Here is a 27,288-nt window from a genome sequence, read left to right as displayed (position 1 = left end):
ATTAAAGGGAGGAGATGGGACTATTTTCCCCGGCGGAGGGATTCAGTGAAGGTTGTCGGTGAGGCGTCCCTAGCTGTCTCCCGGGGCAGGAGGCGCGCACGCAGAGCGGGTAGCACCTTCCCCTCAGGCGGGGCGCGGGGAGCCTTGCCCAGGCGACATGGAGGCCAGAGGCAGCTCGGCTGCAAAGGAGGGGCGAGCCCCATCTGTCCCGCAGGACCCTGGATGTGTAAGTAGGGCACGTGGCCTTGGGACACAGAGATCAAGTGCCCCATTACACAGATGGGGAAACCGAGGCACAGAGAGTGGAAGCGATTTGCTCACAGCCACACACCCAGCCAGTATCAGAGCTGGAAATAGATCCCAGGCGTCCTATGCCCTGCTCTAACCAGGGGCGGCTCTAGGAATTTGGCCGCCCCAAGCATGCCGGTCCCGCGGCTCCGGGGGACCTCTTGCAGACGTGCCTGCGAAGGGTCCGCTGGTCCTGCGGCTCCGGTGGAGCAGAGGTCCACTGGAGCCGCGGGACCAGCGGACCCTCCGCAGTCATGCCTGTGGCAGGTCCACCTGTCCCACAGCTCCGGTGGACCTCCCGCAGGCATGACTGCGGAAGGTCCGCCGGAGCCGCCTGCCGCCCTGCCGGCAAAATGCCGCCCCAAGCACGCGCTTGGCGCGCTGGGGTCTGGAGCCGGCCCTGGCTCTAACTACTTGCTGGCACTGCCTCTCTTGAGCAGGAGGGAGTGGTATTGGTGCTGGAGACTAAGCAGCTATTGCCTCATTCCTTCCCCAGTCCCTGGGTCAGTGATGTCCTGCTCCACCACATAAAGACAGTCCTATAGGCTTTAGTAAGAGCAGATGTTACTTGCAGGTATGTGGGTAAGGATACTAGCTTTCTGACACTTAGTCACTGCAATTGTTAAACCATTTTCCCTCAAACATTCCAAGAAAATTCACCTTTGGCCGGAGACCATGAATGGATTTGTAGCTGACAAGGACTTTATAGAAACAAGTTGTGATTTACTAAAGAGAGAAACTTAGCAAATGTAAAAACAAGGAGGAGTTTTTGCTGATACAGACTAACCTGGCTATTCCTCTGAAACCTGTCACCTTAGCAAGTGTAGGAACCCATCCTTAAATATCTTGCTCTTGGCAGAGCAGTTTAGGAAAGCACATGAACACTATCCAATAGGGTAGGACAAGGAATAAAATAGGAAGACTTCATCAATTGTAATTATAGCAGGGAATTTTAGTTAGGTGAAATTATCTCCAGGGCTGATACAGTGACTTGAGAAACATCATGATTGATTGCAACTCATTTGATTTTGAGGTTACAGGGACAGCAACTAACCATGAAACTGACATTTGTTTAAATATTGACAGTAATTATTCTTTTTTAAGAATTTAGAAACCCTTTGGTCATTTCCATCACAGCAAGTTTGATTTGTCCAGTGTTTGAAAACTAAATGCTTCTTACTCCCTGCACTCTAGTTTCATTTGCTCATGCTTATTTTAATGTTGTCTCCAGCCTGACTCAATAACATCCCCAGAGGCCAAAAGAGGAAGTTTGTATGAAGACTGGCTCATAAGGGTTTACTGTCCAGGATCCCAATGCATGTATGATGTGCAAGCTCCAGAACAGGTGAGTAGCTCGAGAAATTGGTTTCAGCATCCCTTGGGCTTGACAGGGTCCGAGCTAAGTGTGGAACAATAAGAGACTGTACATAATATCTGAAATAACTGGCTCAGGACTCCCTCTAGTTTCTGAGTAGTATTTGTTAGGCCTCCCTGTGACAGGAATAAGAAATCCACTGAAGAACTCCCAAACTTATTTCTTGTTTTTTGGTGTCCCAAACCCACTAAAAAGGGCAAAAATAAATCAATAAAACAGATAAAAAATAGAGAGTGCTTAGCTTTAGTGTAAGGGTATTAACAACTTCTAGCAATATGTCTGTACAAGATCTATGACTTTGAAATTGTCCCTTCTCTGGAACTCTGTTGAACAATTACCTGCATAACTAGGGAAGTGAGATGAGCAATTGCATTTTCTGTGGAGATAGCACAATAATGCACCCTTAGGAATGCGTGCTTGAGGCTCTAACCTTGAAAACCATGTTTAAATGTCAGTTTACAGCACTTGTTAATAGATATTACTTTTGGGGCTGTGATCTGCAAACTAGGAAAGGATGTAGCTTTATCCCAATAGCTGTTTATCAGTCATTTACAACAAATCCTCCAAAGCTACTCCTGGAAAAGCCAAGAAGGTAGATAGTTGGTTAGGTCTGGGTTGATTTAAATTGGTGTAAACTGATCCATACAAACAGGTGGATTCTGCAAAGGAAAGGAAAATCTCTTTTGGTGGGAGAAGAGGTGTGGGAGCCCTGACTTCTTAGGGGATGTTTAATTTGCTCCTTCTGTCTCCTGCTTGAACAGGGTAAGGTTGAAAATCCGACTCCTTTCCCCTCTGGTTAGGGTAACACATAGTTAAAATCACTTACTGTTTTCTGGAAACTGTAAGGCCATAGTCAGCCCACTCCACTGTTATCTGTACTCATCAGGAAGAACAGCCAGCTGGTGTCTCTATCCTGCTTGATCAGTGGTCTATATGTGTACCTTGCATTTCTTGTGCTAACCGGAATAGTCTAGACTATACATTTAGCATTACATTCAGCCTTTATACTGGTAAGTGAGCCTTATAGAAGCAGCATTGACCATTCTCGAGGATGAAACGATTCTCTCTGCCAGGTGAAAATAAAGTGGATGTTAAATGTTTATTTTATTCTTAAAATCAAGAAAGCTATATCCTAGTTTCAAGTAAACACAGGACTCCAGATCTGTCTCTTTCCAGCCTGCCCTTACAGACCCTAATCTAGCCTCTGTTCAGCAGCACATTCTCCAGTCCAGAACCTGCTAAACTCAAAAACCTGTGAGTATCTCACACAAATAGGCTCATGACTAATGTCAAACACCAGAACTTGGCTTCTCATAGCTAGAGTCCAAACGAAATGGTATAAGAGAGGACTAAGACTTCATCTCAGCCTGAGTCTTTAAGGTTTAGAAAAGCTTGTGCAGTCAGCATCTGTCTATCTCTCCTGGTCCTTGTAACAGGCAGATACCTACAGTAGGTTGACTTCCTAAATCTGCATCCTGTATATCCTGCCTTCTCATGAAGAATCATTCCCAGCTGGACCCTTTTGGTCTCTCTTACAGAAGAACCCACCATGCAACAAGGACAGACCTCTCTTCTATTCCATGCTCAAACATCTTCTCCTTGTCAAACACTGGGTAGAATCTTACATGATTGTTATTATGTTCCTGTTGTAAGCAATTTTGCTTTAGGTAACTAGATGGAAGGGAGGGCAGGTTTTTTTGTAAGCTTGGACAGTATAATATTCAGGTGTTGTAGTAAGAGAAGGCCCTGAGATATAAACCTTGGTACCAGAGGCCTGGTATGAAGCCTAAGACCTGAACTAAAGTAATGGTCAAGACTTTGCTAACATAAAGCAAAGTTAAGCTGTGAGCCAGAGGCAGGCCCTGCTCACAGATGCTGGCAAGGAAAGGGCTGATGCTGCAAAAAGAGACATACCTAAAAGGTGCTGGACACCAGATATCAGAACATTTGCATACTGGAACATTCCACACAGGTAACAAGGAACAAGCTGACCCATCCCAATGACAGGGCCAAAAGGGTAATATGATGGATAGAGTTGTTTTGTTCGAACCAACATGTACAAGGTGAGAGGCGGCACCTTGCTACGTAGAGGGGTTGCACCTCAATACGTCAGGAGGGATGTGTAACTTGTTTGTACCTGTGTATAAGAATACATCCCTGAGTGGACATCTTTGTCCAGCCTAGGGGGCAGTGGAAAGTCCCGCCACTGACTGAGCTGAGTCCATTGCCAGGGGGAACATATTCGTGGTATGTCCTGTAGAGTAAAGTCTAGAGGGAACTATTACTGTGCTTCGTTTGACAATAAACCTGGCCGACCTGCCTTCATACCTTACTAGAGTCTGTGGTCATTGGGGGTTCTCTTGGGGTTTGCTGTGTCAGCTATCTGCGCAGAGTCGAGGCAGCCCACAGAGGGAACACACGCACGCAGCCAATTGATATCAACATTGAACAGAGCAGAGCACCACACCGGTAGCATCTGACAACAGGTGTTTTCCTCATTTTAAGCCTGTCCAGAGAATCTCACCATCAGTGTCCGAGAAGATCAGAACAATAAGCACTCTGTGCAAAAGAAAATCTTCAAAAGATTGGCTAATGCAGGAATCCTCAACTCCTTTGGAGGTACACGGGGTATATTTTCTCTTTCAGAGGGAATAGTTAAGTGCATCATCCTGTATGATATGAGGTGTAATGATTCTTCCATCCAGCTGCATGTCCATCAATCTTTGCTTTTTTGTTTTGTTTTATTTATACATGAAAGTGCTTCATAGTTGTTCTGAGGGCCCTTGATGTTATTTACATACACAATTAGTATGTTGCATAACACCCTCAGTTTCATCAACTTTCCCAGCCAACAATTTCCAAACAGAAAATAGACCCTGAAAAACATTGACCACAATATCTATTGCTTTCCAAAACCAGGGAGAATAAATGGTTTTTTTTATAGACTCATAGCTGAAGGTCTGAAGGAACCATCCTCCATTCCAGTGGTTCTCAACCGGGGGTATGCATACCCTTGGGGGTATGCAGAGGTCTTCCAGAGAGTACATCAACTCATCTAGATATTTGGCTAGTTTTACAATAGGCTACATAAAAAACACTAGCAGTACAAACTAAAATTTCATATAGACAATGATTTATTTAAACTGCTCTGTATATTATACCCTGAAATGTAAATACAATATTTATATTCCAAATGATTTATTTTATAATGATATAGTAAAATGAGAAAGTCAGCAATTTTTCAGTAATAGTGTGCTGTGACACTTTTGTATTTTTATGCCTGATTTCATAAGCAAGTAGATTTTAGGTGCAGTAAAACTTGGGGATACTCAGGACAAATCAGACTCCTGAAAGGGGTACAGTACTCTGGAAAGGTTGAGAGCCACTGCTCCAGTCTGATCCCCTGTAGTGTGTCCTGAAACTCAGCAGGCTCAGGCTATGTTGGACCAAATGGAAAATGTTCCAAAGTTGAGGGGAGAATTATTTGCCAGCAGTCCCGTCCCGCCGCACAGCTGACTGCACTACCCACACGCCACATCTCTGTAGAGGCTAATGGGTGACAGTAGAAAGAAATCTGCTCTGGGGCCAGCACGGTCAGCTGGGGGGAGAGGAGGGAGCTGGCAATCTATTTTACAAGGCTTCGTAATCTACCAGTTGCAAATCTCTGCTCTAGTCTATACATCCTTGATTCTGAACTATGACTCAGGTGAGGGGATAGTAAAGTGTGTTTGTAGGAAGTACTTATCTATCCCTTTCCTAATGGTTCATAACATTCTGTTCATTTTTTGGCTGCTGCTGCTGCATATTGAGCAGATGTTTTCAGAGAACTATCCACAATGACTCAAGATCTCTTTCTTGAGTAGTAACAACTAATTTAGAACCCATTATTTTGTATATAAATTGGGATTGTGTTTTCCAACATGCATTACTTTGCACTTATCAACAATGAATTTAATTTGCCATTTTGTTGGTCAGTGAGATCCCTTTGTAATTCTTCAAAGTCAGCTTTGGACTTAACTATCTTGAGTAATTTAATATTGTCTGCAAATTTTGCCACCTCACTGTTTACCCTTTTCCAGATCATTTATGAATGTGTTGAATAGCACTAGCCCCAGTATAGATCCTTGGGGGACCCAGCTCTTTACCTCATTTCATTGTGAAAACTGACTATTTATTCCTATGCTGTTTCTTATCTTTTAACCAGTTACTTCATCCATGAGAGGACCTTTCCCCTTATCCCATGACTGCTTATGTTGCTCAAGAGCCTTTGGTATAGGACCTTGTCAAAGGCTTTCTGAAACTCCAGGTACACTATATCAACTGGATTGTCCTTGTCCACTTGCTTGTTGACACCCTCAAAGAATCCTAACAGATTGGTGAGGCATGAGTTCCCTTTTCAAAAGCCATGTTGATTCTTCCCCAGCATATTGTGTTCATCTGTGTGTCTGATAATTCTGTTCTTTACAGTAGTTTCAAGCAGTTTGCCATGTACTGAAGTTAGACTTACTGGCCTGTAATTGCCAGGATCACCTCTAGAACCTTTTTTAAAAATCAGCCTTACATTAGCTATCCTCCAGTCATCTGGTACAGAGGCTGATTTAAGTGATCGGTTACAGACTACAGTTAGTACTTTTGCAATTTCACATTTGAGCTCCTTCAGAACTCTTGGGTGAATACTATCTGGTTCTGGTGACTTATTACTGTTTAATTTATCAATTTGTTCCTAAACCTCCTCTACTGACACCTTAATCTGAGACTGTTCCTCAGATTTGCCACCTAAAAAGAATGGCTGCAGTGAAGACAGATGCATATAATTCATTTAGCTTCTCCACCCTTGTTCACCCTCCACCCTTGTCATCCATTAGGGGTCCTTTAGCATCTTGGTTGTCCTGTGGCTGCTCTGATTTTTTGGCAGGATTCCTGCTTCTGTTGTGCTTAAAAAAAAATTGCTAGTAGGTTTGGTGTCTTTAGCTAGTTGCTGTTCAAATTCTTTTTTGGCCTGCCTGATTATACTTTTACACTTAACTTGCCAGAATTTATGTTCCTTTCTATTTTCCTCAGTAGGATTTGACTTCCAATTTTTAAATGATGCCCTTTTATCTCTAATTGCCTCTTTGACTATGCTTTTTAGCCATCGTGGCTTTTTTTTTAATTTGGTATATACATTTAGTTTGAGACTCTATGGTATTTTTAACAAATTTCTATGCAGCTTGCAGGCATTCAATTCTTGTCTGTTTCTTTCAATTTCCGTTTAACTACCTTCCTCATTTTTGTGTAGTTCTGCTTTTTGAAGTTAAATGCTACAGTGGTGGACTTTTTTGGTATTTTCCCCCCTACAAGGATGTTAAATTTAATTACATTATTAATTACATTATGGTCACTATTACTGAGTGGTTCGGCTATATTCACCTCTTGGACCAGATTCTGTGTGCCACTTAAAACTGAGGGCTTGTCTACAAACCACCGCTTAAGTCGATGTAACTTGCGTCACTCACGATGTGAAAAAGTCACCCCCCTGAGTGATGTAAGTTACATCGACTTAAAGCAGTGTCGACTTCTGTCCTCTCCTCCTATGGGATGTCTGTCTGAACTGTGTGTTCCTCTGCACTTGTCAGCTTTCCCTCATCCCTTTTTTTAAAAAATTCCTCTATGACCTTTTTAATTTTACATGCCAGGAATCTGATTCCATTTTGGTTTAGGAGGAGCTCACTCTTTCTGTATTGGTTCCTCTTTTCACAAAAGGTTTCCTAGGTTCCTAAAAAGCCTAAATTCCTCCACCAAACACCATCATTTCATCCACTCATTGAGACACTACAGTTCTGCCTGTCTTAACTGCTCCTGTGTATTGAACTGGAAGCATTTCAGAGAATGCTATCATGGAGGTCCTTGAGTTTAATCTCTTACCTAGCAGCCTAAATTTGGTCTCCAAGACCTCTCTCCTACCTTTCCCTATGTCACTGGTGCCTGTGTGTACCACAGTCACCGGCTTCTCCCCAGCACTGCACATAAGTGTATCTAGATGTCTGGAGAAGTCTTCAACCTTCACACCTTGTGGACAATTCACCTTGTGGTTCTCCTGGTCATCACAAACCCCACTACCTATATTTCTAATAATTGAATTCCCCATTACTATTACATGTCTGTTCCTAACAACTGGGGCCCTCCCCCGGCGGGATATCCTCACTGCGAGAGGATACTATGACATCATCTGGAAGGAGGGTTCCACTTGTGGAATCATTTCCCTCTGCTCCAGCTTCATGTTCTCCTTCCCTAAGGTTTCCATACTCCGCAACAGCACAGAGGAATGAAAGGAGTGAGGTGACCAGACAAACTGGTTTGAGGAGGATGTTCCAGGAAGAAAGGGCAAAATGGAAGAAGGCATGGAAGCATTTGTGAGAGGAGACAAAAGGGTATCAAGGGTATCTCCACTGGTGGAGAGGTGATAGCAAGGCGCGTGAAATGAGACCAAGCTATAGATTTAGGCTGGGGCTTCATATTGTAGGACTTTGAAAGCAAGGACAAATATTTGAACCTGATGCATATCAGTGTGCAGCGGCAGTAAAAAAAAGCTAACAGAATGTTGGGAATCATTAAGAAAGGGATACATAATAAAACAGAAAATATCATATTGCCTCTGTATAAATCCATGGTATGCCTACATCTTGAATATTGCGTGCAAATGTGGTTGCCTCATCTCAAAAAAGATACATTTACTCCTTCTCATAACACAAGAACTAAGGGTCAGCAAATGAAATTAATAGGCAGCAGGTTTAAAACAAACAAAAGGAAATATTTCTTCACACAGTCACTGTGTGGAACTCTGCCAGAGAATGTTGTGAAAGCCAAGACTATAGCAGGGTTCAAAAAAGATCTAGATTAATTAATGGAGGCTACTAATCAGGATGGTCAGGACAGCCTCTGTTTGCCAGAAGCTGGGAATGGGCAACAGGGGATGGATCACTTGATTATTACCTTTGGGGCCCCTGGCATTGGCCACTGTCGGAAGACAGGATACTGGGCTAGATGGACCTTTGGTCTGACCCAGTATAGCCATTCTTATGTGACGTTCTTATGTTCATAGTGAAGTCACTCAAAGAGGGGGTGATGTAGCTGAAGTGCTGGGCAGGACAATGAGCCCTTTAGAGGATACCCTTGGCTCCCACTTTTGTCTTCAACGCTTCCATTAATTCCCTGCTTCCATGGAAGGCAGACATCCAAGCAAAATGTCTGTAGCTTTGTTCCAGTACTCCAATGGGAGACTGAATGGAGAGTCCTTCAACCAGCTGGTGGTAGAAGCCTTTGAAAAATGGAAATCTCTTCCCTGGGCTAAAGAAACTGGGGCAAAACTAACAACCAGTACTTCTATAAAAATAGACATTATTTTGGTACTACCATTTACCCAGATACCAGAGGATAATCAGGTTTCAGAAGAGGAACATGGAATAAGGGCAACAGATGAGAAAAAATCAGGGATGCTTTCAATGTCTTGGCCTCCATCTTTGGGAAAGAATGCATAATTTATGGCCTCAGCTCTTCCAGGAATTTTTAAGTGCTAACACAGTACAGAGGGCCCTAGAGAGACCTCCTGCACTTTGGTGGACATCCTGTTTCCCTTATTATGTATAAACCTTAATGTATTACTCTTTCTTAGTAATGCGTGCCATAAAATAGACAAGATACACAATTTGGAATTTCCTGGCTTGAATTTACAACCTCAGTGTTGCTCTAATGTTAGATTTCTGCATTCAGAAATAACTTCACCAAGTACTAAAATGTGGCCATCTCTAAGGTAGAGCACAGCAGAGGTTTAATAGTGCTCAGGAACATCATATAACTGTAAAAGTAAGGTGGTAGAATTTAATAAGTCAAAGGTATTTTCAGAGCTGATGTCATGACAAACACTGTGGCATATACTGAAACAACTTTGTCCCATAGTACAAAATCAGCCTACTCCATTTGTTTTGAAGGTTACGATAGATCGGGGCGGGCAAAGTTTTTGGCCCAAAGGCCACATCGGGAATGGAAATTGTATGGCGGGCCATGAATGCTCACCAAATTGGGGTTGGGGTGCGGGAGGGTGTGCGGGCTCTGGGGTGGGGCTAGAGATGAGAGGTTTGGGGTGCACGAGGGTGTCTGGGCTGGGGTCGAGGCTTTGGAGAGCGGGAGGAGGATCAGGGCTGGGGCAGGGGGTTGGGGCATGGGGAGAGGGTGAGGAGTGCAGGCTCTGAGACGTGTTTACCTCAAACGGCTCCTGGAAGCAGTGGCATGTCCCTTCTCCGGCTCCTACATGGAGGTGCGGCCAGGCAATTCTGCACGCTGCCCCATCTGCAGGCACCGCCCCAGCAGCTCCCTTTAGAGTGCATAGGAGCCGGAGTGGGGCCATGCCGCGGCTCTGGGAGCCTCGTGGTGAGGCCCCCGACCCTGCCCCCCAGCTGGAGTGCCGGAGTGGGGCCGAGCCACATGGTGTAGCCCCGGATCCAGCGCCCTGGCCGGAGCACTGGAGCAGGGCCAAACCACGTGGTCCGGTCCCACAGACCGTAGTTTGCCCACCCCTGCGATAGACAGTATCACAGGGAATATCTGACTGTAAAACTGAGATTTGTTATCTTCTTCTGTTTGATTATTTGTTATATGCACAGATAGGTAAATGTTCTGGCAGCATTTAGAAACTACTAGGGAGTTTGGTTGGCTGCATTGTAAGAAAACTACCCTTTTAGAGTGTGCTGTGGCTTTTGACATGTTTTAATGCTGTTTCCAGCCCTGTTCAGGAGCACCTAACATGGGTGGTTCAGAAAACCAATGGTTACTAAAGCTGAAATGTCCAAGGTCCCAGACAGAGTATGACCTGCAGACTCCAGAACAGGTGGGTGGCAATTCATTTCTTCAACCATAGTTTTCACCCTGCTAAACCCTAGAATGGGGTACCTGAAACCAACATCTGTAATGGGGTACCTGAGGAGTTTTTATATTTACATGGCTTTGAAGAATATAAATACTAAGGGTGAGATTCTAACGGGTGCAGACTTGTAGAGGGCTAGCACAGAATTTTGTAATCCAGAGGGAGTGGGAGCACCCACCATTGTACCCTCTCAATCCTGGTCTGTTCCATGAGCAGAAACTGTCCTTGGCGTAACATAGGCAGCTCCGGGGCCTGTTTCAGTTATGCCAGCCACCCTGTAGCTGCCCTTCGAGCAGCAGCCCTGCTTGGAATCTCTGCAATGTTCTGGCCTGCAGCCCCATCCTTGATATGTCCCTTCTGTCCCCAGCACACCTCTGGCACACCTCTCCTACCCCCAGCACAGCCCCTACTTGGGCTTGTGACGGGATTCTCTGGAGGTAGTGTTACAGCTGTCTTCAGCAGTTCCTGTGCCAGGGGAATCTCATCTCCAGGAGAAAGAGGAATTGCTGAGATTTAGGATGGCCCAGTAGAGGGACATAACTCAGAATAATGGGTTGAAACTGAATCAAGATAAAATGTAGACTATCCGGACATGTTTCTTGGGCCGTCAGTAGTCTCCCAAGAGAAATGGTGGCAGCATTAATCTATTAAATTAAACAGGACAAAAATAATGGAGACTGTTTGTTACAGTCTGATCTTGCTACAATCTGATCTTGAATGGTACATTGGGAATGGGCATGGTAAACTAACTGGGATTATATGAATCTTGGCCAAGATCTTCGTAAACCTGTGTTTCAAAACTGCTGAGTACCCTCAGCTCTCATTGGAGTCAACAGAGAAATGAGGCTTCATTGTATCCAGAGTCTCTAAGGCCACGTCTATACTTACCCGCCGGGTCGACGCGGCGAGTTCGACTTCTCGGAGTTCGAACTATTGCGTCTGATCTAGACGCGATAGTTCGAACTCTGGAAGCGCCGCAGTCGACTCCGGTACTCCACCGCGGCAGGAGGAGTTGCCGGAGTCGACCTTGGAGCCGCGGAGTTCGCTTCCGCGGCGTCTGGACGGTAAGTCATTCGAACTAGGGTAGTTCGAATTCAGCTACATTATTCACGTAGCTGAATTCGCGTACCCTAGTTCGAACCAGGGGCTGTGTGTAGACCAGGGCCAAGATTAAAGTCTTTAAAGCTTCTGCAGCCAAAGGCCTTTCCACTGTTTTGGTCTTGGAGAGAGACTAGTATTTCCTGAGAGCCTGATTTACAAGAGCCTCGTGCTTTTTATTTTCTCTCTTAATGAGCTATCCTCCCTATCCATTTCCCTATTGGCTGAATCCTACTGCATTACCTGCACTGAAGGCAACAAATGTGCTCCCTCCCCTGCCCAGGCAGTGGTTTAAGCTGCTCCCAGATCCTAGCCAGCATGGTAGTTCTTTCTTCATGCTCATTGCCAATCAACAGATGGGTTTCTCTGGTTACATCTGCAGCCTGCAGCGTTAGCACCTTGTCTTGTGGAATATCTGGGCTGTACCTAGTCAATACTTGAATGGGAGAACTCCAAGGAAAACCTAGTGGGCCAAATACAGTAAAGCTAGAGCAGGAATGTGTTTGGCCCAGCATGCTGCAGAAAGTGGTATTGTCGACTGAGTCTTCCAGATCAACCAGCATCTTGGCTTGGTGTTGGGGCACTGTGCTGTTGGAAGAGATGTAAAATCGAAGACCCAGCCCTGTATGGACACTAAATATGCCGTGGCCATTTCTGCAGGAATAGGGGTGTTAGCCCTGGGGTCCTGCCAGATTCCAGTTTGGGTAATAAAATTCTTCCTAACTCTATTTGCGGCTGTTTCAGCTTGATAAGGTATTCCAAACTTCCCATCCTAAACCATTGCTGTGCACTGCTAAACTGGTGCTGCAAGACTCTTTGCACAGCGGTGGTTAGTGAAGTGTGTAAGGCAGCTTGGGATCCTTTGGGGTGAAAAGTGCTAAAGTTATGCCCTAGGTTGTAGAGGAATTGGAGTTTGGTACCTGGGTGGAAGGATGAGCAGTGTGATTTTTTTTTTGCAAACCAAAACTGTATGCAGACTTTTTCCTTCTGTTAAATCTCTGCAGAGGGCCACTTCATCCCTGGCTAGGAGCAGATCCCCAAGCACTTTTGGCAGAAGTGCTTCTGAAAGGAAAAAAGCTTGTGAAGATTGGCTAACACAGAAGCGGTTTTCTCAAGTGCAGGTAGGACAGAAGCCGTATTTTTGCAGGGATGAGAAAAAAGTAATTAAATGCAATGTCCTGTAAATTTTCTGCTGTGTGGACAATACCTAGTGGTTTGCCACCTTTGGGAAGAGTAACAAAAAGTTACCAAGTGAGAAGTGTTTTGGGGTGGAAAGGTAACTTACATAGTCAAAGCATCTAGTTTGAAATGGTTCCCTGCAGCCTGAGGCTCTGCACGTTTCATTTGGCCCCATCATCATCCTGTGATAAATCCTTTCAGTTCCATGTGTGGATGTTTTGGATAAGACCTTAACAACGGGGGTCTGCTTTTTTTCGGCATTTTTTTTTATAAGAGACAGGAGTTTTCGTAAGAGAAGTTTATCCTCCTTGGGCAACATTTTCTATCCCTTTACTGTTGTACAGTGTGAGTGTTAGTTGCTACCCTCCACACCAGAGATAGCTGCATTTTAATGGTGCTATATGGATATATTTAGTATTTGAATTGAAAAGAGCTCTGTAAGATAGTATTAAAGGTGGCCTGCAGTTATATAATACAGGTCTGTCAGGTTTAGTGTAACATACTGAATGCCCAAATAACCAAGGTAAAAGGGCCATTCAGCTTATTATGAAATATAGAGTTCTTCTTCTTTGGTTGCCTGTGGTTGCTGCTCCTTGGCTCTGGTTCCTGTTCCGTGCATTGTTCTGCTGATATCACTTCAGTAAGAGAACCCTGCTGAAGCACGACACCAGTCTACACGGGTGAGGCAGGGGTCTTTTACAACTACATAGTGTGGTTTTGCAAAGTGAAAAATAAAGAAACAGATTTATACACATTGGGATATAAAATAATATAGAACTTTGCAGAATCATGGAAGGCGGGAGGCTCTTTCTTTACTTGCATAGGCCAGCTCCAAACATCAGCTGTGTTCCATCAATGATGTGGTATTATCAGCACATTAGGGGTAAACAAACATAACACAGGAAATTCTAAGTTAAGACTAAAACTTCATTCTTAAATGGTGCTCTCGAGCATGGGTATTGCAATAGAGTTGGCTTGTGAAATCATCTGCAGTAGCAATGAAAGGCAGGAAGGTGAGTGAAGAATAACATTTCAGCCTCTCTCTGGCTTTGGTCTACACTCAGTGTTGTCCTGGAGTAACTACAATGATTTAAAATTGATCAGGTTGTACTGGTGCAAACCCTTAATGTAAATACACTTACACTGGTTTAAACCTTGCGTATATCAGGTTAATTTAAGCCTTAAGTAGGTTGGTTTAAGCAAAGTCAATGTAAGTGAGGTTTCAATCAGTTTGAGTGTATCTACACAAGCAGTTTGCATCAATGAAATTAACTCAACTTGAATTGATTTTAATTACACTGGGGCAACTTGTCCAGTGTAGGCCAGCCTTTAGCTCCTTACCACAGCTATAGCCCGTACGCACAGTACCCTGTGCAGTTTGGGTCTGAAACTGACCAGTTCACTGAAATGTGAAACGTTTATCGTAGATTTTTAAAGGTGAAAATTAAAGTTTGCTGTTAGAATCTTTCCTATAAAATATAGAATTACTTTCTCTTTTTAAATTAATTCAGTACTTGTAAAAGGTGATGGAGATTCACAGTCCTGGAGACCAGAGTCCTCTGTCTATCCCATAGCTTCCTCGCCTGTGTGCCTCAACCATGCTCTGGAGGGAGCACCTCTATGAGTGAGAGATTTGTTCAGTCTCTGTGCATTCATTCCGTGGCCTCCATGCTGAGACTGCTAATAAGGGTACTTGCAGTGGTTGTGGTACTAGATTAGGCCTTAGGAACTCTTTATTTAAAAACTAGATTGAGAACATCAATGTTCAATTGAAGGTTACAAATTTAAACTTTTTTTTTTTTTAAAGTTTCCGGTGTGCTGTAATTGACAATGTGGTGATGACAGCTCCTCCCTGTTCTTACTTTCAAGGCTGTGGATTGAGTTTAGAGATGGCGGGTGTTTAGTTGGGAAGTATGGAGGGAAATTTATTTGTGTAAATAAATATTTTGGGTTTACAATACAGAGGGGTTAATAAACTGGGAAGGGAAAAAAGAAATGCACTGTAAGATTAAATCTTCCTAGGAGGTTTTCTTCTCAGGAGGGCGTTCTCCCATATTCTTTCTCATGCTTGAACTGATGCTATCTTTCCTCTTTTATCTTATCTGCTTTTCCTTCCTATGCTCATCTGCGTATCTAAACACAATGCCTAAGAGTGCCACCAGCCCTTCCGTCTTTGCTGATCAAAGAACTTAATCTACTGTACTGATACTTATTATTTTGAAATCAGAGTTAATTCTAATGACTATTTTTTATTCAGCAGTTTTACTTCCCAGTTTTGCTGATATTTTGTTAGGCAGTATCTAATGAAGGCCAAGATATTATTGCTGCTACCCAGTCCATCTTGGACAGAGAAAATTATTTTGTAAAGGTAAGGAACATATATTTATCCTTTTCACCATATCCTGATAACTACACAAGAAAACATGTGGGTGTCAAAATCTCTCTGCCCATCAACAGTTGATGGTAAAATGTCAATAGTTGATAGTATCATAAGACCAGTTATCTCAAGATATGTGACCTTTGAGCCAAATTCTGCTCTCAAATATTCCACTGTGAATCAGAGAAAATAGATTTTCATCACTGTAATTTAGACCCCATATCTTTAGTTGAGTCCTTGTGCCTTTCTTTCCTCACTGGAAGTCATAGTGTCATTTTACCTACAGCTACCTGAGCTCTGATGTTCTGACCCATGTCTTCCTCTGTGCTTCTTTCTCCATAGACTGCCAGGTTTTCATTTTTGCTGCTATAGATTTATCTGTCCTCTTGGTCACTCATAGCTCCTGCTGCTATGGTGCCAATCCCTAGCATTCCACAATCATGTTAGACTCCCGGATCATAAGATTGGCTTAAAAACCATGAGATGTTTTTCACCTGCCCTCTGATTTTTCCACCTTTTGGGGTGTGGGATCATTTCAGATTCAACATTTAAACTTAAATATGCATACAGAAATACGAGCCTGCCTTTTCACTGCTCAGAGAGGACTTAGCTCATCCTCTTCTATCCCTTTGGATGTGGGGTGCTGACACTTTATCCCCCAGCCCTAACTAGTCAGGGTGGGCATTCTTCCATGTCCCTGCCCACAGTTTTCCTGTACCCCACTGAGTCTCTCTGTATTCACTTGCCCCCATATTTCTGGCTTTTCCCTTCTGTGCTACAACACAGTCCCTTGCACCTCATGTTGCCCTGCAGCCCCATACTCCCTGTGGCCTGATGCTCTAGGAAAGAGATTAAAACTTTATGGTAAATTACTGCTGTGCTTAATGCTGAATTTGCTATTGATTCCCAGCCTGTTTGGCACCACTCTTTCCCCCTTCTGCTAGGCCACCACACAGGCCTCTGAAAGGAGGATGCACTGAAGATGGGGCCCTAAATATGGGCTTACAACCAGTCTCTTGCTTAAAAGATCAACATTTATATTGGGTCTTTCTGTTTGGTCACTTAACTGCCCATTTCCACCTACCCTTCCATTCACCCCACCACATCTGGATTCTGTTTTCTGTATAGACCTTTGATATCTCTGAAAGATGAGTGCTTAATAGGTTACCTAAATACATTAATATCCTCTACCTCTCTGTAATGTAGGAAGTGGACAAGTATTTGAGACACAGAGATTTCTTAGAGCTGAGAAAGAAGGAGATCCAGTACAAGAAATGGCTGGAGTGTGTTTCAGAGCCGCTGCTGCAGAAAATTGAGGACAAAGTTGACAGCCAGTCAAGTGAAGAAATAGAGGAAAGGAAACGAAAGCAGCTCTCTCTATATTTAAACTACTGTAATAAGAAGGTATCCGTAATGATTTTATCATTGTATGGGTTGCACATTGAGGGTTGCTGGCAAAACCACCCATTGTTGACCTTTTAATTGATGCAATGTGGTACACCCATGGGATCTGCATTAGTCTTGTTTGTAACTGATCTTTTTTTCTTGCTAACAACATAATTGTGGTTTAAACTAACAGCTATTGTGTTCAGGTTATATATATATATATATATATGATTGGATTGTCCAGTGTACCAGATACATATGAAATGGTTCCAAACTGGATTTGCTGTAATGAGAAAACGGTGGGTTTTACTCAGTGGGCTGTGAAACGTTTAGCGTGAAAACCATGTGCTAAACAGTCCTCTGCAGAAGAGGTCAAGGACTGAATGGGTCAACAGAGACTGAACTATACTCTCACCCCTCAAGAGTTTTTCCAGGATGGTTTTCCAGCACATTGTCAGAGCAGCATGGGGAAGCAGTCACTTTTGTGTTCTACCTGTCCTGTGAAGCAGTAGGACCACAGGCTGAGGTGGAGCCAATGTAGTATCTTAACAGAATTTTCAAGGTGGAGTGACATTACCAATTTACTGAAAAAAACACTCAGTAACTTGGGTGCCTTGTTCCCAGTGATTTAATACTCAAAACTAATCATGCTCAGGGTAGAAAAATGTCATTCTTTTGTAAATTTCACACTGCTAGTGAGCGCTTTGAACATGCAGGACAGCTGCCGCTAGAGTTATACTTGAGTGTCTCTTAATAGAAAACTGCTAAAGTCATTCTCTGGTTCATGAACTGGATGTAATAGATGACAGATTTCTTCACCAAATAGTGACTGAACCGACAAGAAGTGATGCTATTTTAGACTTAATTTTGATAAATATTGAGGACGTCATAAAAGAGTTGGCTGTAGAAAATAACCTTGGATCAAGTGATCACAAATTAAGTCAGTTTAAATTAAAAGGAAGGATAATTAAAAACAGGTCAGTAACTAAGGTTTCTCAAGAGACTTTAAGAAACTAAGAAACATAATTAGTAAAGTCAACTGCACTAAAGAGCTCAGGGATTTAAATGTGGAGAAGGCTTAGACTTTCTTAAAGTCAAAGGTGCAAAAACTATTTGGAATTTGAGTCCCAAGCAAGGGGGAAAAACTCATCTGGAGTGCTGCCCTACCTAACAGGATGAATAATCACCTCAAAAAGGATATTAGGAGTAAGCAAAGACCCTAAAAAGAATGGAAGAAAGGATTGATCAAAAAAGTAACTTGTATATACTCATTCATTAGGCCGTTCGTTTATAAGCCGACCCCCCAAGATGGTTAGGTAAAAATAGGAAAAACTGTATGACCCTTTCATAAGCCGACCCTATATTTCAGAGGTTGGCAAACTTTGGCTCCTGGCCTGTTGGGGTAAGCCTCTAGTGGGCCTTGACGCTGGAGCATTCACAGGTACAGAGCCCCTCCGCTCCCTGTGGCTGCCGTTTGCCGTTCCCATTGGCTGGGAATGGCGAATCGTGGTCACAGTGAGCTGAGGGGCTCCATGCTTGCAGACACTTCAGGTAAACAAAATGTCAATGTATTAGATATTCAATTCAATGATTCCATAGTTTAAAATCATCAAATTTTGGTGTAGACCCATTTATAAGCCGACCCCCGCTCTTTGACGGGTCACTTTTTTACCAAAAATATTTGGCTTATGAACGAGTATGTACGGTATGTCTTGGTGGTCAAAAACTGAAGGGATAAAAAGTGAGAATAGCCAGAAAGCAAACTGAGTTAGAGCTTGCAAAAGGATTTAATACAAATAATGAAAGATTCTTTGGACATAAAAATGAAAAGAGAACAAGAAAGGAAGAAATGGGCTTCTGTGCAGCGAGGATAGGGTGGAGATTAAGGATAATATACAACTGGCACAAAATGATGATATAGAGCATTAGAGCGAAGGTAGAATGGTTGATGGGAATAAGTGCATAGAAATGGAAATTACCACATGAGAGATGAAAGCAAAACTCATAAGAGTTTACTGCGCTCATATCAGAGGAATTGGATAATTTCCATCCCAGAATACTGAAAAAACTGGCACATGAGAGTGCTAATCAGATAGCAAAGATTTTTAATAAACCTATCAAATCTGGGATGGTACCATATGACTGGAGAATAGCATATGTAATACTTATATTAACGAAAGGGCAAAAAGGGACATTGTCAACTATAGACCAATTAGTCTGATCTCAATAAGTATGCAAGGCATTAGAACAAATGCTGAAGGAAGGAGTAATTAAAGATATGGAGGTAAATGGAAAATGGAATAAAATTCAACATGGTTTTCCCAAAGGTAGGATGTGCCACACTAACGAGATATCAATCTTGTGTAAGATAAATTATTTTAAGAGGAAGGACATGCAGTAGATGTAATCTGTCTAGTCTTCAGTAAAGCATTTGATGCATACTACAATGGAAATTATTAATTAAGATGGAAAAGACGGGTAAGGAACTGGCTAAAACAAGATAACAATGGGTTGGACTGAAAGGAGAACATAAGAATGGCCATACTGGGTCAGACCAAAGGTCCATCTAGCCCAATATCCTGTCTTCTGACAGTGGCCAATGCCAGGTGCCCCAGAGCGAATTAACAGACAGGTAATCACCAAGTGATCCATCCCCCGTCACCCATTCCCAGCTTCTGGCAAACAGAGGCTAGAAACACCATCCTTGTCCATCCTGGCTAATAGCCATTGATGGACCTATACTCCATGAACCTGTCTAATTCTTTTTTGAACCCTGTTATAGTCTTGGCCTTCACAACATCCTCTGGCAACATCCACAGACTGTGTTGTGTGGAAAAATTACTTCCTTTTGTTTGTTTTAAACCTGCTGCCTATTAATGTCATTTGGTGACCCCTAGTTCTTGTGTTATGAGAGGGATTAAATAACACTTCCTTATTTACTTTCTCCACACCAGTTATGGTTTTATAGACCTCTATCATATCCCCGCTTAGTCATCTCTTTTCCAAGATGAAAAGTCCCAGTCTTATTAATCTCTCCTCATACGGAAGCCATTCCATACCCCTAATCATTTTTGTTGCCCTTTTCCGAACCTTTTCCAATACATCTTTTTTGATATGTGGTGATCACATTTGCGCGCACACACAGTATTCAAGATGTGTGCGTGCCTTGGAGAACTATTGGTCTGGAGGGAGGTTACTAGTGGAGTTCCTCAAACGTCCATGGGTCTTGAGACTGATCTTATTTAATATTTGCTTTAATGACCTTGGCACAAGAAGTAGGAGTGTGCTAATGAAATTTGCTGATGACACAAAGTGGGGAAGCATTGTCGATACAGAGGAGTATTGCAAAATAATAAGGAAGAATTGGATGACCTAGATCACCAGAGCAATAGAAATGGGATGAAATTAAAAAGTACAAAGTTCAAAGTAATGCATTTACAGACTATAAGAATTTCCGGTGTAAATTGGGACCTCATCAGTTAGAAACAACAGAGGCAGAGGAAGACCCAAGTGTATTAGTCAGTCACAGGATGACTATGAGCCACCAATGTAATGTGGCCATAAGAAAGAAAAATGCCCAGTAGAGAGAGAGCCGTATTAATGGCATTGAACAAGGCATTGGTAAGCTCTCGTCTGGAATAATGTGTATAGCTCTGGTCACTCATGTTCAAGAAAGATAAATTTAAATAGAGGCAGAGGAGGAGTACTAGGATGATCAGGGGTATGGGGAGCATATTTTATGAGAGCAGACTAGAAGAGATTGGCTTATGTAGACTAGCAAAATGAGGGTTCAGAGGGGATATGACTGCTCTCTATAAATACATCAAGGAGGTAAATGCCAGGGAGGGTAAAGAGCTATTTAAACTAAAGGACAATGTTGACACAAGAACAAATGGATATAAACTGGCCATGAGTAAATTTAGGCTGGAAATTAGAAGGTGTCTAACCATCAGAAGAGGAGGGTTCTGGTGCAGCCTCTCAGTAAGGGTGGTGGAGGCAAACAATGAGTATTAAGACACAGCTTGAGAAGTTTATGAGCAGGATTAAATTACTGGGTTGCTTGCACAGCAGGATACTGGAATTTATGATCTATGGGGTTCCTTCCAGTCATGCTTCATACGTAACTTCGATGCACAAAACAGTTAGAACAGTCACATCATCTACCACTGGTGAAATAATCATTTACGCTTATAAAATGTCTTCTCGGTCAAAGGAAACAAGTCTTTTAGGAGCTCTACCCATACAGCATCATGGGAATGTAGCCTGCTGGGTGTGAGAGCAATAGGCACACTGTGCTATAGGGGTGAAACTTTGGTCATGGAGTTTGAGATGCATGTGAAAAGTGACATGGAAGCTTTAAAAGTCCACACAGAGCAAACAGAACCTCAGTTTCTAAGGTTTAATCAGAACATCCCACACGGCAAACAGCATGGAACGCCGTTTATCTATTTTGGAAGGATGAAGGGCTTGGTCAGACTTTTTACTGAAGGCATGGGATTCAGAACTTCTGGGTTCAGAGATATACTGTAGATACCATATCAGGTCTGCAGCCAGCCAACCTCAGACTGTGATCCAGTAGGATCTCACAAGCTGGGCTGGGTCAGTACTTGAATGGGATGCCTCCAAGGAACACCCAAGTGCTGCGGGAAGTGGTGTTTATTACTTGGTTGCTGGCACTTCTCTTGCTAAGTCATGGTGGCTTCAGTTCCCCATGCCGCTGAATGAGACCCTGGGTACTTGAGATTGTTAAAGATACCGTGACCTTTTTCATAAAAACTAGAGTAACTTAGTCAAATTCCAAGTGAGGCAATTCCACCTTGCCTACCTCTCTTCCACCCTACAGTTTCAGCTATGTATAGTATTCTCCATGCCTATAAACTGTGCTATAGAGGGGGCTGCCTGGCAGTGGTGGGCGGAGTGAGGTTTATATAATCTGCTTTACCTTGTGGGGAGGGGGGTGTTGCTTGTAAAACACTAAGATCCTTGGAAGGAAAATACCAAGTGTGGTGGAAAAGCTGAGGCCCCTGAGCCGTTGCTCTTGGTAAGATGAAGTAAGTAACCTGCCAACATATCATGAACCCCCAGGCTGGTATCACCATTTCACTGCTTCCTGGAGTTCTCAGGGAATCCAGGGCACATTTTCCTCAGTGAAAAGCCCAGCTCTTCTCTTGTATCATGAATTTGGGGGCTTTAGTCTTACCCTACAACCTGTGGCTGTGAACCCTCTAAAATCCTCCAATTCTTGGTTACCTGAGTGCATGGCCCTGTGTAGCAGTGGGGCATTAATTTGCATTCATTGTGTCCATTTGTGAATCATTTTGAGAGACTGAAACGTTTCTGTGGCGTAGATAAAATCCCTGATGCTGGCTCACCTTAAAGCTTGCTTTCTTCTGATGTTTTCTCCCTTTTTGTCCATTTCTTTCTTCCTGCCTTTCTCTCCCTGCCATTAGCCTTCCCCTTCTCCTGGTCCTCCTGCCGCCCCACCTCACTGCCCCTCTGTCATCAACCCGATGCCCCTCTCCATCTCCATCCTTCTCCCTCCATTCTCTCGCTTCTTCCTCCAGGCTCCCCCACCCCTTCCCACCCCCCTCATGCTTCCTCCCTTCCCTTTCACTCTTCTATCACTCTCCTATTCCCGCATACCACTTGTCCCCCGCTCTTGCCCATTCCATCCCTCTGTTCTCCCTTACTTCTATCAGTCACTCCCTCCCTTCCCCCCTTTCGTCCAGCCTCCTCCTCTCTTCCTCCGATCTCTCCCCTCCCTGACCTTCCAAGTGCCCCCATCTCGTTCTTTCCCTCTCCCCAGATCTCTGCCGGCTCTCTCCCCACAGCTTCGCTCCTCCCTCCCCCCTCTGGCTCTGCCAACGTTTCCCCCTCTCCCTGTCCCTCCATTGGCCCTCCAATCTCTTTCCCTCCTTCCTCCTATCCCATCCCGCCAGACAGCCTTCCCCTGACTTCCATTCTCCACACTCTCTCACCTCCCCCCTCCCTGCCAGTCCCACAGCCAAGGCCAGGGGTGGCGGATGAATGGCGACATGGCCAATCATGGCCTGAAGATAGAAGCGGCTCTGCTTCCATCAGGCCACATTTGGCTGAAGACAAGGGTCTGCTCAGCTGCACCAGGCCGGTATCAGGTGCTCTGTCTTCTTCAGCAGCAGTGGATGTCACTTCCATCTCCTGCTGCACTGCTGAGCTATGGCCTGGGGAGGGTCTCCGCTGCACTTCAACAGTGTGGCAGGGACATGGAGGGGACTGTGCACTGATGCTTCAGAGAATAGCATAGACATCAAACTATGCTTGTGCTTCCATTTACGCTTGTACAAGGGACTAGCCATGAAAGACTAAGCTCTCCAGGGCAGGGACATAACTGGGTATGTGTTTGTACAGTATCTAGCACAATACTGAACCTGATCTGAGGCCTCCGTGCACCACTGATATAAATATTAAATACAAACATACAAAGCAACACTAAACATTGCATGAAACTGCTGCTGAGGAGTTAGAGCTGTGTAAATAACAGACTCCTCCATCCACAGGACACTCTGTAAACGTACATGTAGTAACCTTGCTAGCTACGCCTCAGCACTGCTATCTCCAGTCACTGCATCAGCAGCATCAGCCATGACCTGTGCTATCGCTTGCTTCCCACACAGGGTAAGGTGGCTTTGGAAGATTATGATTCTTCAGAGTACGACTCTCTCTTCCTGAATTCACATCCCACCTATCTGAAGGTACGGCCGACTGCCGCTTTTTGGCTTTTAGGTGCACCCTCTGATCAAGAAAAGTCTAATGGTTAATGAGACAGCTGGTGTATGTTGTTACTGATTTGTTGCTCTTAGAGTTGGTGATACTCAAGATGGTCGTTTGGCTCAGGGCGGTTCCACTTGCATTAGTTTAGAAAACTGAGTCCCAATCTTGCTGCCATTGCAGTCAAGGAGAATTTGACAGTTGATTTTAGTGGAAGCAGGAGAGCAGGCCCCCGTTCCTTCCATATTAAACTCAGTAGTTAGCTAGGTAAGTTTAAATATTTCAGAAGAGTTTTTGTTTTACGGTTTTACTCAAATTTACAAAATCCTTTGACCAGGGCTTGGTGTGTCTCACAGTAGGCCGGGTGTGTTTTGTTTGTAATACTGAATCACGCTTGTTTGGCTGACTTGCTGGGTGAATAATCCTATAGTTCTTGTGGCTTGTTTTTGGGGGGAATTTCGTTTCCTACAAAAAGCCTGATTGCTCCAGATATAGTTGACTGTAGCCCACAGATATGGGTACTGTTAGTGGGTGCAATAGCAGTACCCCCATTTCTAATGCTTTGGACAGCGTGTAAAGACTCTGCCAAACTTGTGCAGAACATGGGAGAGGTAATGAGAGGGTGCTTAGTGCAGGAGGCTGGGACTTTGGCTATATTCTCAATTTGCCGTAGCATTGCCGGGTTCCTTATCACCTCTGAAAAGTAGGTTATTAACCGGTTTGTGCCTCAGTTTCCCATCCATAAAGTAGAGCTAATGACACCTCCCTACTCACAGAGTGTTTTGAGATGTAACTTTTGTCTGTGCCATTCCGAACCCCTCAAATTAAAGTGTTTTTCTTAGTCCAAGCATATGAAATACTGCATTTGTTATAGGTGTCAATTCCACCTTTACATGATCCGCTGTTAAAAGAGGTGCAAGGAAGATTTCTTGAGGGCAGGCTTATCCAGCAATGTGAGACAGGTACTTAATATCATCCATATTCTTCAATTCGCGGAAGTGTTTCACACAACAACGAGAGCCATTCTGGCTAGCAATAGTGCTGCTGTTCACATTAGTTACTGTTCAACTCCCCACAGGAAGAATATACTCGGCCAAAGAAATGAACGACCTATATAAGGCAAAGTTGCCATTGCTTCCTTTAGGCCGGCAAAATATGGATGCAGCTGAATGGCTGAAAATACCCCCAGGATACATAGAAAGTGAGATTCGGCAGAGGAAGAGGTAAAGTCCAACAGATCTGCTGAGTGGCAATAGATGTACCCCCGGTCCTGTCCGGTCCTAGATCAAAGTGCTTGGAAGGGCAAGTTCAGGTGGTTTTACTGGTGGAGTCTGCTTACTTTTGTATGTTTTGTAAGACGTTAGTGCTGGTGAAAGGGGTTGGATTGCCTCCTGGAGAAGTAAGGGGTGTGTGAATCTATGTAGCAAGTGTGGGGTGGGAACAGCATGGTTCTCCGTATGGCCCCACCTGGAATTCCTATTCCAGTGTCTTAAGAGCAAGGGAGATCTGAGCTAGAGATGGGGTGTGCTGAGTCATTTCTTGCATTGCTCAGGGCCAGGCCTGGAGGCCAAACCTACAATTTAGCCTCTTCAGGATAGAGGAGGATGGATAGTCAGATGAGGATTTCATCCGGATGCGTCTGAAGGCTCTTAAAAGAGCTAGAGTTTTGCTGCTGTCACTAGTGTCAGGCTCTTTGTGAGCAAAGCAAGGCGGCTGATTTACAGCTGTTCACTCAGCTTGTTTTACATTTGATCATTATGTTGTGACAGTTTTGAGGTTTTTGCTTCTGGCAGCCCCCATCCCCAACCATGCATTGTCCCTTGTGCTCCCAGTGAGGGTATCCTGCACCAACAGGCTACATCACAGAGCCAGGAGGCTTTAAGCATATATCACAGGCACTCTGGGAAAAGCATCAGTTATGCTTAAAATGCCATAAGCAGGGAGATGGTTTAAAGTTCAGCTGATAAGTATCTTTGTAGTGAAAGATGCAAAACAAAGACAATTATTACAGTTCAACTATAATCTGTTAAAAACGTTGTAATGGGCGCATGTGCTGGCCAAAGCAAATACTGCTAACCCTGAGCGGGAGGTGTGGAACCTGGGTGTCCGCTAGGATTCTAACTCAGGCTGCAGATGGGTGTCAAGATACTAAGAGCGGGATGCCAACTTCATCATGCCCCAGTTTAGTGCTCCCAGTCTGTGGGCTGGGAATCAGTACAGAGTGCACCGTGGGCTGGCAGAGCATGTGGGGAGCCGTGTGCTGAAGAAGGGAGTGGATCAGCACAGCTGCTGAGATATGAGGAAAGGGAAGTTTTTAGTAAGGGTTTTGACTCAGTTCTTCAAGCTCCCTGTTGGTGCTGGTTCACTACAGGCCTCTTAAGGAAAAACGTGCCCCTTATGTGCAGTGATAGCAAAGCTGAACCCAGGGAGAGGTTTTCTTCCTTGTCTCTGTGTGGGTTTGCATGGGCAACCCTTAGGAGAATGGCTCCCCCACCCTCTTTGGGCTGGAGCCTGTCCCTGTGTGAGACTCTCATGTAGGATCAGCCCTTGGTACATCTCACTTGATTGGTTTCTGTGCTGTTTGCTTTCCATTCCATTTCTGCCTTCTCCCTTCTTTCCAGTTCTCTGCCACCCATCCCATTTTCCCTCCTCACTTCCTTGGATTTAGGGACAGTGTCACCGTCCTCTGGCCATAGAGACTTTGGTACTGGGCAGCACACCACATCTCCCATTGGTTCACGCTCTCAGTTCTATGGGCTGTTACTGTACCTAAGCTTTATTCCAGCATCCTGTTTAGAGAGAATTTGTGGGTAGTGGCAGGTTTATTCACTTTATCCAATTTTCCTGTTAAGAGAACATTTGTCAGAATGACTCAGTGCAGTAAATAGCTGGAGCTGAAGCATTGTTGATTTGGAGCAATCATTCGTATGTGACAAAATGTTAATGGCTGTTACCAATCTGATTTCTGTTAAAGGCGAAGGGTGAAGAGAAACCATAACGCTGGCACCCTGGACTTCAAGGCCTGGGCTGACAGCACGTGTCTTCCCACCCTTTGGAAAGAGGAAATGTATATCTACTAGAAAGTTGGTCCTGGGTGCACATCCCAAATCTTTCTGCCAAAGCAACTGACCACTTGCCAGTTATCTTGACAAAATGCAATAAAACCAGCTTGCTAACCATTCCTTTCTGAACTGCCAATTGCATAACAGTACAAACCCCAAAGAAATGCAAAGTACTCTGCGCTACATGGATTTCCAGCCCCAGTAACAATACTGTACAGATTAAAAATCTGAGAAAGTTAAAATGGCAGGAGCTTCATTTAAAAATGTCACTGCATAGAGACAGATGACAATGCTAAAACACTGAAGTTTATCACAATGCTGTGAAATGTTTGTATTGAAAAGAGAAATAAATCACCGACATTTTCCCTACCTTCCCAGCCATTATATAGCCTTCTTAACAATCCCAGAGACTGCCTAATTAAACAGACAACAAGCGAGACAGGAAAAGGACATTTCTAGAATCTGCACATTCCTACATAAGGTGCTCTATTACGACTCCAGGTCTGATTTACTTCAGATATCAAAAAGTGCAGTGAAAACGTGTTAGGGAAAGCAGGTCCTTGGGTTGTCCTTTCCAAGACCTTGAAGGAGACCAACATTCACTTACTAGTTCCAGATCTTGTTTATTTTCCAGTAGGCTAGAACTCTGAGGATGGGGCACCTTGAGAATCTCAAAAACAAATCCTCCGTCTGAACAATGAGCAAATCAAAGTGCCCCTGGCCAGCCAACCTCAGTTTGATGGAGGAAGGTAAGTGTAGCTTCTATAGTAGTTAAACAACATTCTCAAGCAACTGTTTGAGCTGGTATTTACTTCACTGTTAAAACTTTGTACGTGAAAATAAATGTATGCGTGTGAAATATAAAATAAAGTTTGCT

At 43.9% G+C, this 27,288-nt stretch overlaps 1 protein-coding gene across 4 annotated transcripts; it reads left to right on the top strand.

Moving 5' to 3' along the window:
• Window positions 1–7: 7 nt before the first annotated feature.
• FAM228B (family with sequence similarity 228 member B) lies at window positions 8–27,288 on the top strand. Of its 4 annotated transcripts, none has more exons than XM_045011652.1 (11): window positions 26–226; window positions 1,520–1,633; window positions 4,169–4,282; window positions 10,422–10,526; window positions 12,665–12,781; window positions 15,133–15,207; window positions 16,423–16,620; window positions 23,256–23,333; window positions 24,224–24,311; window positions 24,428–24,572; window positions 27,046–27,281. In XM_045011652.1, the coding sequence occupies exons 1-11, from the start codon at window positions 158–160 to the stop codon at window positions 27,059–27,061; spliced, it is 1,119 nt and encodes a 372-aa protein (XP_044867587.1). In that variant the 5' UTR covers window positions 26–157; the 3' UTR covers window positions 27,062–27,281. The 4 variants fall into 4 exon arrangements, with proteins under 4 accessions (XP_044867590.1, XP_044867587.1, XP_044867589.1 ...); XM_045011651.1 differs by having other exon boundaries at window positions 27–226; window positions 26,324–27,284; XM_045011654.1 differs by lacking the exon at window positions 4,169–4,282 and having other exon boundaries at window positions 26,324–27,288.

The sequence above is a fragment of the Mauremys mutica genome, chromosome 3 (genome assembly GCF_020497125.1).
Source record: "Mauremys mutica isolate MM-2020 ecotype Southern chromosome 3, ASM2049712v1, whole genome shotgun sequence".
NCBI lineage: Eukaryota > Metazoa > Chordata > Testudines > Geoemydidae > Mauremys > Mauremys mutica.
Note: the sequence above shows the minus strand (reverse complement) of the source record. Positions and strands in the feature narration are given on the sequence as shown.

Excerpts from the sequence above, each read along its gene's own strand:
- FAM228B (XM_045011651.1), top strand. The coding sequence starts at position 158 with ATGGAGGCCAGAGGCAGCTCGGCTGCAAAGGAGGGGCGAGCCCCATCT. Across the intron at positions 16,621-23,255 it reads TAAACTACTGTAATAAGAAG|GGTAAGGTGGCTTTGGAAGA; the intron begins GTATCCGTAATG and ends CTTCCCACACAG. Across the intron at positions 24,573-26,323 it reads GAGATTCGGCAGAGGAAGAG|GCGAAGGGTGAAGAGAAACC; the intron begins GTAAAGTCCAAC and ends TTTCTGTTAAAG.